Source organism: Spermophilus citellus (genome assembly GCF_964194105.1).
Source record: "Spermophilus citellus genome assembly, chromosome: 6".
Lineage (NCBI taxonomy): Eukaryota > Metazoa > Chordata > Mammalia > Rodentia > Sciuridae > Spermophilus > Spermophilus citellus.
In genome coordinates this window covers 110,251,327-110,266,348 of record NC_138187.1, presented here as the reverse complement: position 1 = coordinate 110,266,348, position 15,022 = coordinate 110,251,327, and the positions used below count along the sequence as shown (strand labels likewise).

Here is a 15,022-nt window from a genome sequence, read left to right as displayed (position 1 = left end):
AGAATGTGGGCATCTTTGAGGGCCATTCTTCTGGGTACCACAAACCACAAACCTTCATTTTTCCTGGGAGGGTCTGTTTTCTGACTCCATCATCATCTCCTCTATGTCATTTCCTGGGCTCAAGTGACTCAAGCATACCTAAATAACAGGTCCAACATGGATATGGTATTCTTGAAGAGCCTCGCCAAAGCTGTTTGCAGAGTGGTGTGTGGTCTTGGGTACCCCAAATCAGCCCACTGGAAGGAGCGTGCTGAGAAAAATCAGGCGGATGAACTGTTGGAGCAGTAGATGAAACCAAATATTGGTGACCTACTTTGTGTTCGCAGGTGTGGATTTGGTCAAAAGCCAAATTTATCAATAGGAAATTCCTAATGGAGGAACTTTACCAGCGCTTTCTAGATGGAGAAGACAGCCACGTGACTCAAGAAGATGACCCTTTCTGGGATCCTGTCGAGGTCATCCACTTGGGCTCAGCTCATGTCTGGCTTCAGTCGCTTGCTTACTGCATGAAGTTCGAGGAGCAAGTGGAGTTTCTCAACTGTGATGGACTGGAGGAGGCAGTATTACACATCCACATGGCCTCTTGCTCCCCAACAGGACAGTGGGTGTCTCCTCCCCTTCCCTAGTTCTGTCTGGGTCAGTCACAGAAAGTTCAGAGCAAGTCCAAGTTCTCCTGAGAGGATAGTCAACTTGGTACCTGAAGGGGTCATTCATGAGACAAATGAATGAGCTCGTGCATTTATGATTTGGCTCATGGAATATGATTTTTGCCATGGAAGCCAAATCAGCTTCCCTAAAATGCCAGCTGCATTTGAGACAACTCAGCACTGCCCTGAGGAACCAAAGGAATGAGAAAGACATGCCATAAAGAGATAGGAGTAGCAGAAGGAAACTTGGACAAAAATCAAGTCCTGAGTTGACCCTCACAGGAGAGAAGCCAATGAACCCTCTCCTGGCACCTGTGAGGTCTGGTATCCACCCACATAGGATGCTTTTCCCATGCTGTAGGCCCATCCTGCTGGTGATTCCCTAGAGTAAGAAGCAGAGAGGCGATCTTCTAGTTTACCCCTTCTTCTCTGAGATAGAGGCCTATTTCTTTGGTCATTTTTTTCAAAGTTAGGAAGAGAGATTTCTGGCTTTCTGTGATGTTTTCTACACTTCCATGGGTATAAGTTTGCTTCAGGCTACCAGTTCTGTTCTAAACTCTGCTATGCTATCTTTCATTGTTTTCTTAGGATATCTCATCTGTCGTTTCTCTTTAGGTCTTAGGCAGTCTGTACAAAAGCTTTTAAGTAATCCTAATCAAAGAGGCTGGCAGAGGGGCCTGGTCTGGATGCCAATGTCTTCAGAGCACCCAATGCAATTTCTGAAGAGGAAAATAGCTCAAGAAAGGAGTAAAAGAACCTCAAGGTTCTGTGACCAAGAGTCCAGGCTGACCAACTGGGACTCAAGAAACATTCTGGTCACTTGGCTACCTTGACCTTCTAGGCTGCCTGATGGTTATATTGCAAATCAATAAAGTGGCATTCTAGTTTATAGGTGTCAGACTTTGTGAGCTTGGCTGATGTGAGAGGTCCCTGTTAGAAAGCTGTCTGAATCAGTCTCTGACCTTGTAGGTCAGAGGTGTACTTGAGACTACAAGGAATTCACCAGTGCCAACTTAGGAGGCTGCAATCTCAGCAGCCAGCTGCCATTTCCCTTCTTCCTACTGGGGACATACTTGAATTTTCAATGAAGTGTAGCACTGTCATCTGTGTGCATTCATTGAATGAAGTGGTTCATACTCCCTTCTCTGGGTTGTGAGCTCCTTTTTGCTTTGTTTTGTGATGCTGGAGGATGGAACCCAGAGCTTCATGGTGGGCAAATGCTGAAGCCTTGAGTTACACCCCAGCCCCGTGATCTCCATGAAATGGTCCATATCTGACCTTAAAGCATCAGTATAGAGTTGACTCTTTAAAAAAATTTATTTATTTCTGTTATTAGTTTGTTTTTATTTGGTGCTGAGGATGGAACCCAGTACCTCATGCTTGCTAGGCAAGCATTCTACCACTGAGCCACCACCCCAGCCCTAGAGTTGACTCTTATTAAGTGTCTCTTGAATGAATTCTACAGTTGGTAATAATACTAGCCTTCCTTCAATGAAATTAGCTTTCTCTTTAAGTTTTCTATTTTACTGCCTGAAGTTAACAATGCCAACTTGCTTGGACCCTGCTTAACCTGAGATCAATGTCTACCTCTTCTGTTTGTAGAGCACATGGTGAGGAGGACGTGGTTATTGATCCTTGTGAGCTGCTGGGCAAGAGGATGGATTTCCAGATTCACATTGTCCAGTGCCTTGGTGTCAAGTGGCTAAAGGAAGATGCAAAGCGGGGCATTCAAATGGGGTACTAGCCTGTGCCATAGCTTCTTTCATAAGCTACCTGCTGTGTGGCTTTTGGAGGGAAGGAGTGTTTCCTCAAGTTTTCTTTTTTTTTTTAATATTTACTTTTTAGTTGTTTTTGGACACCATACCTTTATTTTATTTATCTTTATGTGGTGCTGAGGATCGAACCCAGGGCCTCACACATGTTAGGCGAGCACTCCATTGCTGAGCCACAACTCCGGCCCCATTTCCTCAAGTTTTAAAAATGAGTTTAGGGGCTGGGATTGTGGCTCAGCGGTAGAACGCTCGCTCGCCTAGCACATGGGAGGCCCTGGTTGATCCTCAGCACCACATAAAGATAAATAAATAAAGATATAGTGTCCAGTTACAACCAAAAAATAAATATTAAAAAAATGAGTTTATAATGTAATTTTCTTAACTTTCTGTTTGTTCAACCTCAAAATGACTGTTTGCCCCTACCTATTAAACAGAGAAGCCAGCCAAATGTCCCTCCAGGTCACTGGGTTGTGGTCATTATGTATTGAACCTTTTATGTAACTGAAATAGTTGAGTCAAAAATTTCATTTATAGAAGGAATATCGTTCAAAACTGTATTATTTAAGTAAAATGTTTTTATTGGAAACAAAAGAACTGTATTATGGTATGGCAGATGCATCAGATATGGTCAAACTCATTAGGTGAAAAGGATATAAAAGATAAGGTAATAAAGAGTTACTTTGAAGAACAAAAACCAACCAACCACCCTACATGGGAAATTAGCAATTTTAGAGTCTCTAAGTAGAAAGGATTTATTGAAATCCTTTTTCCTTTTTTATTAGTCACATTGTGATAATACCCATGTAGAACAACTGAGATGTTGGAGGTCGCAATCATGAGCATAGATTATAATTTATCTCTTTATCTAACTCATGCATGGGTTATATGTCTGGGTTCATCTGATTCTTTCCTTTACAAATGTGTCCTTTCTGGATTTAAATTATGTTTTATATTCTTTTTTTCAGGTATAGAATTTATGATCTTCCAAAAACTTTATATACTAAACCCATATGGAAAATTGTGAATCCCCAAATTGAAGAGATTGTACAATTTGCAGCCTTAAATGCATCTCAGGAGTTTCTGAATTATTTACAGACAAATGCTCTCATTGTTGATTTGTGGGGCCTTCAAGGTACTTACTCTTTCACATGTGCACTGTTCAATCGGACATAATGTCAGTGTGCCCAGTGCTGCAGAAGAGGTAGAAAAGGGAGGCAGTCAGGGTCTTTATGGCAGTGGCCAAGTGTCATCTTTCCCCGTGGGCCTCTGGGTCCTAGTCCAGCAGGTTTAACATTAACAACACATGGTTTAACATTTCACTCAACACTAGGGCTGGACAACTTAGACTTCCTTTCTTTGATGGTGTCTCTACCACACTACAGAAGGCTGTGCTGAACTGAGCTGCTCTCAGCTGGACTTCATGGTCACAGATGAAGGCCACATCATGGTAGATACCAAGAAAATTTCCGATGTGAAGGATACAAGCCAGGTGTGTACATGTAAATTACAATGGGCATCAAAGGTGACTAGAAAAATATCAGGTGACAGCCATTTAAGGATCGTCAGTATTGTTCCTCTTAACAGAACTTTTCCTGGTGTACTTGAGTACCCTTAGTTTAAGGGGCTTATAAATCCTGCTTACCACCTCCCCATTCCATCTGGTTTACCTGAGATAGAAAAAATTGCCAATCTCAAAAGATCTGTAGGTAAGAAGCTGAAATGACATATCTTTTGTAGATGGCATCAAATCAGACATCGGAACTTTATCTGAAAGTGCTCAAGTTAGAACAGGAGACGGAACTGCTCAGAAACATTAACAGAGCCCTGAGAGAGGAAAACATACTTCTCAAGGAATCACTGGAGAAAATTGATTCTGGTCAACAAGGTGACAGACTTCTCCAGTTGTGGATGTTGAGCTTATCTCCAAAGCTCCAACATTTGAGATGTGTGTTTGGTTTTTTTAAGACATGGCCTTTGTTGTTAGGGTGCTAGGGATGGAACCCAGAGTCTCATATGTGATAGGCAAGTATTCCACCACTGAGCTATACCCCCAGACCTCCTCCACTTTTAAATTTTGAGGTAGAATCTCAAAATAAAAAGCTGCTAAGGCTGACTTAAAACTTGTGATCCTCCTGCCTTAGCCTCTTATGTAGCTGGGATTATAGGTGCCCACCACTTTGCCCAGCTAGACATGGACTTTTTCATGTTTTAACTAATATTTTGTATCATAAAAAAACAGGCATTTTGTTTTTCTTTTGCCTTGCAAGATTTCTTTGCATGGGTTCAAACTGGTGCCACAAATATGCTGATAAATGCAAATATAGAAGAATGCCACCAAAATAAATAAGTATAGATATCTATAAATGAATAAATACCTTTTCTTCTTCCTCAAGCCCATAAGCCTTCCAGTACCCTGAAGATAACTGAGATGACATCACAACTGCCATCAGCCAGAGAGATTAATCAAATGTGCACTCAGCAAGCCAGCTGCGACAAAGAGTTTGCTAAAGCTCTCAAGGTGTTTTACCAAAGCATGAACACAGCAAAACGACAATTTCTCAGACTTTGGCAATATAAACCTCCTGTAAGTAGCCAGAGTCATGGGAACAAAAGAAATCTATTTCCATTAAATTTAGACATTTGCTTTAAATGCATTTCCTGAGCTTGAGGACATGTGTGTTTAAGCAGATGAGAAAGTAAAGGCCTTAGAAGCATGGTCCTCTGCTCTCTCAGGCCTCCATCCACCTTTGCTCAGGGCTTTCTATTTTAGTGCACATCTGGTTGGTTCCAGACAGCCAAGGTCACTGTAGGATTGCTATTCATTCACTTTACAATATATAGAATATCCCAGAAATGCAAGTTTTGTTTATAATTATAAAATCAAATGTAACTTATAATATTACATTACAGTAGAAAAACAATCTGATTATTTCAACAGATGGAAAAGCATGTGAAAAAAATTTAGCATCCTATGAAGACAAATATTCTTGTCAAACTCGAGAATAAAATGGACATGCCTCAATTTGATAAAGGCGATCTCAGGCAAAGTGGTAAATTACTGACAGCTTCCCTTTTAAGATCAGGAAGAAGTCAGGGATGCTAGCCATTGCACTTCTGTACTTTAAGTTCCAGCCAGTGCATTAAGGCAAGAAATACAAAGTATAAAGACTAGAAAGAGAAAACAGGATTTGCAATTTTAGCACATATTTATATAACGCTTTCTAAGCATTTTACATTTATTGAGTAAATTCTTGTAACCACTACCATTAGCCTTATTTTATGGCTGTGGACCTAAGACATAAGAGACGTTATGTAACTTGTTTCAGGATACATATATTGTAAATAGCAGGGCCTCGATGCAAACCCAGCCAGGGCAGCTCCACAGTTTTCTTCTCCCTGCATTATACTGTGCAGCCTCCATTACCATTCCCAGATGGCATGCTTGTATAAATAGAAAACCCCACAGAATTTATACATAAATTAATAGAATTACCCAATTGCTGGTCATAAAATCAATATAAAAGTCAAGTATATTTAAATATATATATATATTTGTATAGATATAATGTATACATATATATTTTTGATGCCATTTATAATTGTATCAAATATATGAAATACTTAGGCTGATAGTTAACATAAAATATGCAGTACTTCTATGAAAAAAAATTAAAACTTGTTTAGAAATGTCAAAGATGACCTCCCAAAATGGAGAAATAGGCTATGTCTCCGTGGTTTGGGAATTGCTATTGTAAGTCTGTAATTCTCCCCAAGATTCAATGTATCCCAAGCAAATGTAATGGAACCTGACAAAATGATCTATAATTTATATGGAATTGCAAATGGAAAGAAAAGCCAAGACAAGATGAAGAGCTGAGAAGAAGGTAGAATGACTTGTCCTGCCTGATAACACCTTATTTTCCAGATAGTGAGGTGTTGGTAAAATAAAGACAACAAAAGAAAAGAACAGAAGGCCCATTCTGTACTAGAGACTTGATATAGACTGAGATGAAGCTGCAGATGAGTGTGCAGCATGGACCTTTCCATAAACAGTGTTTGGAGAACTAGGAATTTAGGTGGTATTATGGTTTGGTTCTGGGTTGTTCCCCAAAGACTCAGATGCTAATGGCATGGGTGCCACTGGGAGGTGGTGGAACCCTTAGAAGGTGAGGCTAATAGAAGGAAGTTGGATCACTAGGGGAGAGCCTTTGAAGGGGATATTGGGACTCGGGCCCCTTCCCCTCTCTCTTCTCTTCCCAACCACCATGCGGTGACCAGTTTTCTTCCACATGCTTCTTTTGCCATGATGTACTGTGTCATGACAGGCCCAAAGCAACAGGGCCAAGTGACCATGGACTGAAGCCTCTGAAACCATGAGCCAGAATAAACCTTTCCTCCTTTCAAGCTGTTTATCTCTGACACAGAAAATCAGATGAAGAAAATGAAACTAAATGTAGTTCTAAATCAATTTTAGGTGCAAATTAAAGACTCACATGTGAAAGGCACAACCTTGACTCTTCATAATCTCACAGTGGAAAAGGATTTCTTACGCATGACAAAACCAGCTAGTTTTAAAGAGAGACTGAAAAGTTGACTAAATCATGAACTCTAGTCCATCAAAAGAATAAACAAATAAAGGCATGCTGTCCATCTACACTATAAATTTTTTTAAAAGTACTTATGCTTATTAATAGATTGGGAAATGCTAACTGATAACCATTATAAACTATCCACAGTAGCAAAAGTTAAATATTCTCACATCAAGATTCGATGCAGATATGAAACAACAGAAAATTGGGCATAGTTGGAGGTGTATAATCACTTAAAAATTACTTGGCACTTACCTAACTAATTAAGTTGAAGATACTATGTCCAAGAAATCTGTAATTCAACTCTTTCTTTTTCTATGAAAGAAAATGGATCTGCAGAGAAGTAAGCCCTAATTCTTTCAGGCAGAGATTCTGAGTGTGGTCCCCTAACTAGCAGCTTCAGTATCACCAGGAATCTTGTTAAAAATGCAGATTCCAGGGCTGGAACTATAGCTCAGTGGTAGAGTGCCTGCCTTGCATGTGTGAGGCACTGAGTTAGATCCTCAGAACCACATAAAAATAAAGATATTGTGTCCAACTATAACTAAAAATATATATACATAAACAAAATATTTTTAAAAAATGCAGATTCTGGTAGCTACCCCAGACCTACTAAATCAGAATCTCTGAGAGTAGGCCTAATGATGTTTGAACATCCCTGCCCCAGTGATTCTGCCTTAAACTATAGTTTGAGAACCTACTGCAATAAGTCATTTGATAGATGTAAGAAATTAATTGTTATCCATCTAAAGAGGCACCAGTTATATATCCTTCTTGAAAGAATTGAGAGCTGGGCCGGGATTATAGCTCAGTGGTAGAGCACGTGCTTAGTATGTGTGGGGCCCTGGGTTCGATCCCCAGCACCACATAAAATAAATAAACAAAATAAATCATTGTGTCCATCTACAACTAAAAAGAATATTTAAAAAAAAAGAATTGAGAGTTACTCAAATGATTTTCTGTTCTGTGGTTCAGATGAGGGCTCAGCTATGAAAGGTTACAGGAAACCTTGCATATGTGTACTGGCTCCTCTTAACAGCATCTTCCATAATAGTACCAAACCAGACACATCCCTAATGTATACTCACAGAAAATGGGAAAATTATGGCACCATCTATTCTGCAGAAAATGTGCTGTGAAAATAAATCATAGCCACATACAACAAGGATGAATATCAACCACCAATAAGTGATGGATACCTTCAAGTCACAAAAGATGACATCCAGTATGATTCCATAAATGTCTAAAGACAAGTAAAACATACTGTTTAGGGATGCATTCTATGTGGTGAAAGTGTTCAGAAAGGCAAGAAAATGATAAACGATTATCACAAAGATCAGGCTATGGATTGTTTCTGAGGGAAGGGAAGTAAGTGTGAGAGGACTAAAGCAGGCCCTTGCTCGAGAAGGTGTGCTCACTGTAACTCAATGTGCACACACATTTTGGGTCCTCTTTTGTCTGCAAACCTCCCAATAAAAAATAAAAGAAAAACTGGTTAGATGAAAGATGTCATTCAGAAATTTAAAAGTAAGCCTCAGCCTGAGAGAAACAACTTGTATTACAATTTGAATTTTGGAATATTTGTATAGTTTTACCAATTGAGCACCCTGAATTTGAAAAGTCAAAATCTGAAATGCTTCATAATCCAAATTTCTTGAGTATCAATCCTTATTTGTTTATTTATTTATTAGGGATTAAACCCAGGGATGCTTTACCACTGAGCTACATCCCCTCGCCCTTTTAAATTTTATTTTAGGTCAGTCTCAAAATGAGTTGCTGAGGGTTTCACTAAGTTGCTGAGGCTGGATTTGAACTTGTAATATTCCTCCCAAGTTGCTGGGATTACAGGCCTGTGCCACCATGCTGGCTAAGCCATATTTATCAAGCATTAGTATTCATAATATTTCCATATTTATCAAGCATTAGTATTCAGAATATTTAAACAATTACTTTTAAAATAAGACAAAGACAACACGGAATACTCATTGGGAAAAATGGGCAAATCTGAACAGGTATTTCACTAATCAGTAAAATAAAAACTAAGAGAAAATGCTGTATTACAGACTGCCCCCTGAGCATTTCCATGCTCAGTAAGTCCCAATCCCATCTCCTCCATCATTTGTCACTGGTACTTTAGCTCACAGCCAATCTGGAATCCCATTTCAGTAGTACCTGCTTCTATGGAATGGGGGATACATCAGCAAATCCCTACAAGTGGGAGAACCCCTCATGCCCATGACTTCCTTTGCAAAACCTCAGAACTTCCATAGTATTAATATATAGCATCCCAATCTGAAATGTTGGGATTGTCTCATCAGTTTTCCCTATTGGCAGTAACTACAGGCCATTCAGGTAGTCTTCTCCAAATCAGTTGCTTCCAGTAACTTACTGCCTCTGGAAGCCACTTGCAAATGCAGTTTTCTGGGCCAAAGGGAGAAACTGCTGGGCACCCCAATGAGATGCATACATTTTTTTATTCTAATGATATGAAGTCTACTATCATTTTTTTTCCTTTCACTTATTCTTTAGGAAGATGATCAAATGCTTCGACCATTTGTATACCAACAATCACAGATGTTAAAGGATCTGGGGGATCTGCTTGAATCCAGCTTATGGAAACTGAAAAATGACGTTTCTCTTATAGTGAAAAAGAAGAGAGAATATTTATTATATACTAAACAGTGAGGATACAACAACTGAAAACTGCAAACATTTAAACTTTAGTGGTAAAGATCATTTGGTGTAGCTAATGGGCTTAAGCTAACCTCTGTATTTCCCACTTAACTTACTCTACCATTTTAATCCTTTTTTTCTCCCAGGGCTGAGGACGGAACCCAGGGCCTTGTGCATGCTAGGCAAGCACTTTGCCACTAAGCTAAATCCCCAACCCCTTACTCTACCATTTTAAAGAAAGACTTCTTTCAATCAGACGTTTTTTGGTACTTGGGATTGAACCCAGGGGCACCTAACTACAGGGTCATATCCTTATTCCTTTTAATTTTTTATTTTGAGAAAGAATCTAAGTTAATTAAGGCCTCTTTAAGTTGCTGAGGCTGACTTTGAACTTGTGATCTTCCTGCCTCAGCCTTCCGAGATGCTGAAAATATAGGCTTGCCCCACCACACCCAGCAACTGGAGTTTAAATAAGGTGAAAACGAACTCATATGCAGAAAGGAGGTGAAATGGGAGATACCTGAGGTGAATGGTGATACTTACCAGTTACCATTCTGAGGTAATGGAAACTTCTAATAACAATAGTAATGAGGATGGTGAGACTGAATAGTGCTTACCATTTGCCAGGCACTAATCTAAGTACTAAACATCTGTTAGCTCATTTAATTCTCAAAATAATTCTCTGAGTTAGGGTAGACAGTCCTACTGCCAAGAATTTGTCTTCTTTTCTTGGATGGAATGTAAATTGGTATACCCATTTTTGAAAACAGTATGGAGGTTCCTCAGAAAACTAAAAAAGAGAATTACCATATGATCCATCAATTCCACTACTGGCTATGTATCCCAAAGAACTGAAGTCAGTGTGTTGAAGAGCTAGCTATCTGCATGCCCATGTTTTTTTTTTTTTCCTTTTTTAATATTTTTTTTAGTTGTAGTTGGACACAACACCTTTATTCTATTTATTTATTTATTTTTATGTGGTGCTGAGGATCAAACACAGTGCCTTGCACAAGCTAGGCAGGCACTCTACCGCTAAGCCACAGCCTCAGCCCCGAATGCCCATGTTTAATGCAGCATTATTCATTATAGTAAGAATATGGAAAGAACTGAAATGTTCATCTACCTACTGATGGAGTTTTAAAATGTGTTACAGATACACAATGGAATACTATTCACCCTTAGAGAAATGGGAAATTCTGTCATTTGTGACAACATGGATGAACCTAGGACATTATGTTAAGTGGAATTAGCCAGACATAAACAGATAAAATATGATCTCCTAGGCAGAATCTAAAAAAAACAAAACAAAACCCAAAACTGATAGAAGTAGAGTAATATGGTAGCTACCAAAGGCTTAGGGGAAAAGGTGGGTAGAGAAAGGGGGACAAACATTGGTCAATGGGTACAAAGTTTGTTAGAAGAATTTAGTCTGACTGTTCTATCCCATAGTAAACCAACTATAGTTAATAGTAATGTGTGTTTCAAAATAGCTAAAAGAGAGGTCTTCAAATGTTCTCACCACAAAGAAATGATAACTATTTCAGCTGATGGATATGCTAATTACTAATTTGATGATTTCAGTGTATATCATGTACCCCATAAATATACATAATTGTCAATTAAAAACAAAATAAAAATTTAAAAGAAAACTTAAAAATAAAAGAATTTCCCTTTTCAAGTTATATATCCTCCCTTCTTTTGTAATGACAGCATAGAAGGGTCTCCTAACATGAATAATATTTCTATATATGTTATGCTTCTTAATTAAAAGTAGAAATTCCATAAAGGGGTGGCTGTCTCCATTACATAATAAACAATATGAACTATGTATGTGCTTATTATATGATTATTACTGTTTACTGTCTTTTTTATTGGTGTATTATAATCACATATAATAGTGGAATTCATTATACCTGTTTACATATGCACATAACATAATTTGATCAATCTCATTCCCTAGTACTTTCCCTTCCCTTATGAGATTATTATAAAAAGAAAAATTCTTTGCTTTATTTTAGAGCTTCAATGCAAAACCTAGTTAACATACAAAAAGAAAATTAGAGGAAAGTTCTATTTAAATAGTGAAGATCAGTAGAAACTTACAAATTGTATTCTTAAAACTAATCAGAAGTATAGACCCAGGGAAAGAATGAAAAACTCAATTATTGGCAGTAAACAAGTCAGGCCATGTTAAGTAGCACATAGTTATCACTACACAAATAAATTGGCAGGTCCAAATGAAAAAAACCATTGTTCAATGGAAAATCCTTTATTATTCAACTTAAGTAAACAGTCCAAAATCAGTGTAGATGGGTGAAAAACTACGCTAAAATAGAAAAAAAGTGCAGTTTAATTTAGCAAAAGCTCACACAATATGCAGAGAAACTCACTGGAAGGTGAGATTCCATTCAACACCATGGCAAGCAAGGCAGCAGTTACTGCCCTGGCTGAAAGCCAGCCCCAGCAATCCTCACTAGGAATGCAGTTAGCAACACAGACAAGGACACTTCCTCCACCATCTGACCTGCCAGCACATTCATAAAATTTACCAAGAACATTTCAATGAAAAAGTCAGTCAAATATTAGTTTTCTCTCACAAGCAAGAAAATCATAAATCAGCTGAGATTTGAAAGTTAGAGTAAGCTAGTACAATTTCCTGCCTTTAATGTGTAGGTATTTAGATTTGACAGTCTTTTCCATATACAGTCATATAGGTTTATAGAAGAATTTCAAATATCAAATACAGAAGCTGTTAATCATGCATTTTATGACTTCAGCTAATTCTTCAAATGTTTAGACTTCAGAGCTGCTAATGACACTAAATTCAATACCATGTTGGCCGAGTCTGTCGATCAATTTTGTTTTGGAGAAAGCTGCCCCAGGTGTGAAGACACCGCCCCTGTAAAACAAAAACAAGAGAAAACAGTGCACACAGCTGCTTTCCAGCCCTCTGCTCTGTAGGACTAGGTAGCCAACTATTACACAACTCCTAAAAACTGAGCATTCTCCATTCTATCCTGGCTACTTTTGATTTCATTCCTAAAATCAGCAGACTAAGCAAAAAGCTATTATTCAAGGAAACTAGTGCCACAGACAATCCTGTGGAGACAGGTTCAGTTCCTGTTCACTGTTTCAATGCTACCTGTGTGCTCATGGAGCATATGGCAAAGCTTTATCAACCTGAGTAACTGCTGCTATTTGTAAAGATGTCTTCAGACCCAAGAGGATTAAATACAGATCTCAATGGAATAAATTTAAATAGTCAATTATTATTAAAATATATTAAAATATAAACAGAACTTAAACTAGATAAAGAAGAAGTTTCTTTAAATATAATGGCTAACATTTACAAAGTACCACATATTTTCAAAGGTAACACGGTATTTGAAAAAATTAAGTTTTACTATATACAATATATATAATATTAAGTAATATACTATATACAATACATATAATAAAAATCAAACCTAATAATTTAATATTGTTTTAGGTTATACCTGATTTACCTCTTAGCTGCAGGTCTATGTTCATTTGTAAAGTTAGCCTAATTGAAGATAAAAGCTAAATGCTCCAGTAAGACAGTACATTTGATAACCATCAGCCAGGATCCATGACTCAATTCACACACCTGGCATCAGTCAGGGCTCCTGCAGCCTGCCAGCTTGGTATTGCTCAACACTGATGAGAAGTTCCTATTTACACTATTTAACAAGAGGGACCTTTTCTGAGTGGCTAACTCTGGATTTGGGCTATTTTTATAAGAAACCAAAGCCAACTTACATGGCTCTCACACTTTTCAATCTCCTCTCATTTATCTCTGCAGTTATTCCCAAGACTGGTAAGAAACTGTCCTTTTATTTTAATTAACCTATATCTTTGGATCAAAGGAACTGTAAATGCTTATGTGTAGATCCAAAGCCTGAAAATCGAAGCAAAATGATTTAAAATATAACACATATTAAAAAGATATCTTCTAACTAGAAGAAAACCAAACTTACGCCTTAGGAAGATCAGAGACATCGTTTAGAAGAGTCATGGCTGCCTGAACCATGGCTATGGGGGTAGTCACATAGCCAGCCTCTGCAGAAAAGGTTGATCAAGGGGAAAAAAAAAAGTGTTCATGAAGTCTGCATTAAACAACACCCAAATATCAAATGGTAGATTTTCTATCTAACTCTAGGTATACAGATTTATTTTTGAAAAGATACTCTAAACACTTATAACAAAAATAACAACTTTTACTGTACAGGTTGGGGATCCCTTATTCAAAATGCTTGGGACTTTTGTGTTTTAGATTTTATAGTTTTTCAGATTTTAGAATATTTGCTTATACATAATGAGCTATCTTGGATACGGGACCATGTACAACCACAAAATACAAATATAACCTGAAGGTAATTTTAAACAATCTTTTTAGCACACCTGCATTTTGATCACAACCCATCACATGAAGTCAGGTGTGGAATTTTCCACTTCTGGTGTCATGCTAGTACTCAAAAAGTTATGGATTTTGTATCATTTCAAATTTCAGATTTTCAGGTTAGGAAATTTCAACCTGTATTTATTTTTTGTATTTTGGCAGTTCTGGGGATTGAACCCAGGAGTACTCTACCACTGAGCTATATTATCGACCCTTCAATTTTTTTTTGTTTTAGTTGGACACAATACCTTTATTTTAATGCAGTGCTGAGGATCGAACCCAGGGCCTCCCACGTGCTAGACGAGTGCTCTACCGCTGAGCCACAACCCCAGCCCTACCCTTCAATTTTTTAAATTTTGAGACAAGGTCTTACTCAGATGTTGAGACTGGCCTCAAACTTGTAACCCTCCTGCCTCAGCCTCCTGAGTAACTGGGATTACAGGCTCAATCTATTTTATTAAACATATTAAATGTTACAAAGTATATGTATTAATTGCTTTAAATCTACTAAACTCAATTTTCACAACAGTGATATTATTTTTGTGTGTTTGTCTGTGTGTGTGTGTGTGATGCTGGGGATTAAACCCAAGGCCTCACCCATGCCAGGCAAATGCTCTACCACTGGGATTAGTACTATTTTTATCCCTATTTTACAGATTAAGAAATTGAGGCTTGGTCACTTAACCTTTTCCAAACTCACAAAGTTAGGCAATGGCTAAGCCAGAAACACACCCAGGCAGCTAGTTCACTCTTGTCCATTACAATATGCTGCTTCTTGATAATCATTGAAATCATGATCCTAGGTTGTTGTTGTTGTTTTAATATTTGTTTTTAGTTGTAGGTAGACACAATAACCTTTATTTTATTTTTATGTAGTGCTGAGGATTGAACCCAGTGCCTCATGCATGCTAGGCAAGTGCT

General features: G+C 38.0%; 2 protein-coding genes across 2 annotated transcripts in view; one reads left to right on the top strand and one right to left on the bottom strand.

Moving 5' to 3' along the window:
• LOC308651284 (kinesin-like protein KIF28P) overlaps positions 1-9,693 on the top strand; it is a gene marked incomplete at its 3' end in the record, with an annotated part of 81,321 nt that extends 71,628 nt beyond the window's left edge. The window contains exons 17-23 of the mRNA XM_081298207.1: positions 327-601; positions 2,250-2,384; positions 3,385-3,551; positions 3,802-3,908; positions 4,157-4,304; positions 4,813-5,003; positions 9,538-9,693. Of these exons, the coding sequence (XP_081154333.1) occupies positions 327-601; positions 2,250-2,384; positions 3,385-3,551; positions 3,802-3,908; positions 4,157-4,304; positions 4,813-5,003; positions 9,538-9,693 (1,179 nt within the window). The remainder of the gene's footprint in view (positions 1-326; positions 602-2,249; positions 2,385-3,384; positions 3,552-3,801; positions 3,909-4,156; positions 4,305-4,812; positions 5,004-9,537) is intronic.
• A 2,234-nt stretch (positions 9,694-11,927) lies between these two features.
• SCCPDH (saccharopine dehydrogenase (putative)) overlaps positions 11,928-15,022 on the bottom strand; it is a 43,051-nt gene continuing 39,956 nt past the window's right edge. The window contains exons 11-12 of the mRNA XM_081298841.1: positions 13,680-13,761; positions 11,928-12,580 (exon numbers count right to left, since the gene is read on the bottom strand). Of these exons, the coding sequence (XP_081154967.1) occupies positions 12,475-12,580; positions 13,680-13,761 (188 nt within the window). The 3' untranslated portion in view covers positions 11,928-12,474. The remainder of the gene's footprint in view (positions 12,581-13,679; positions 13,762-15,022) is intronic.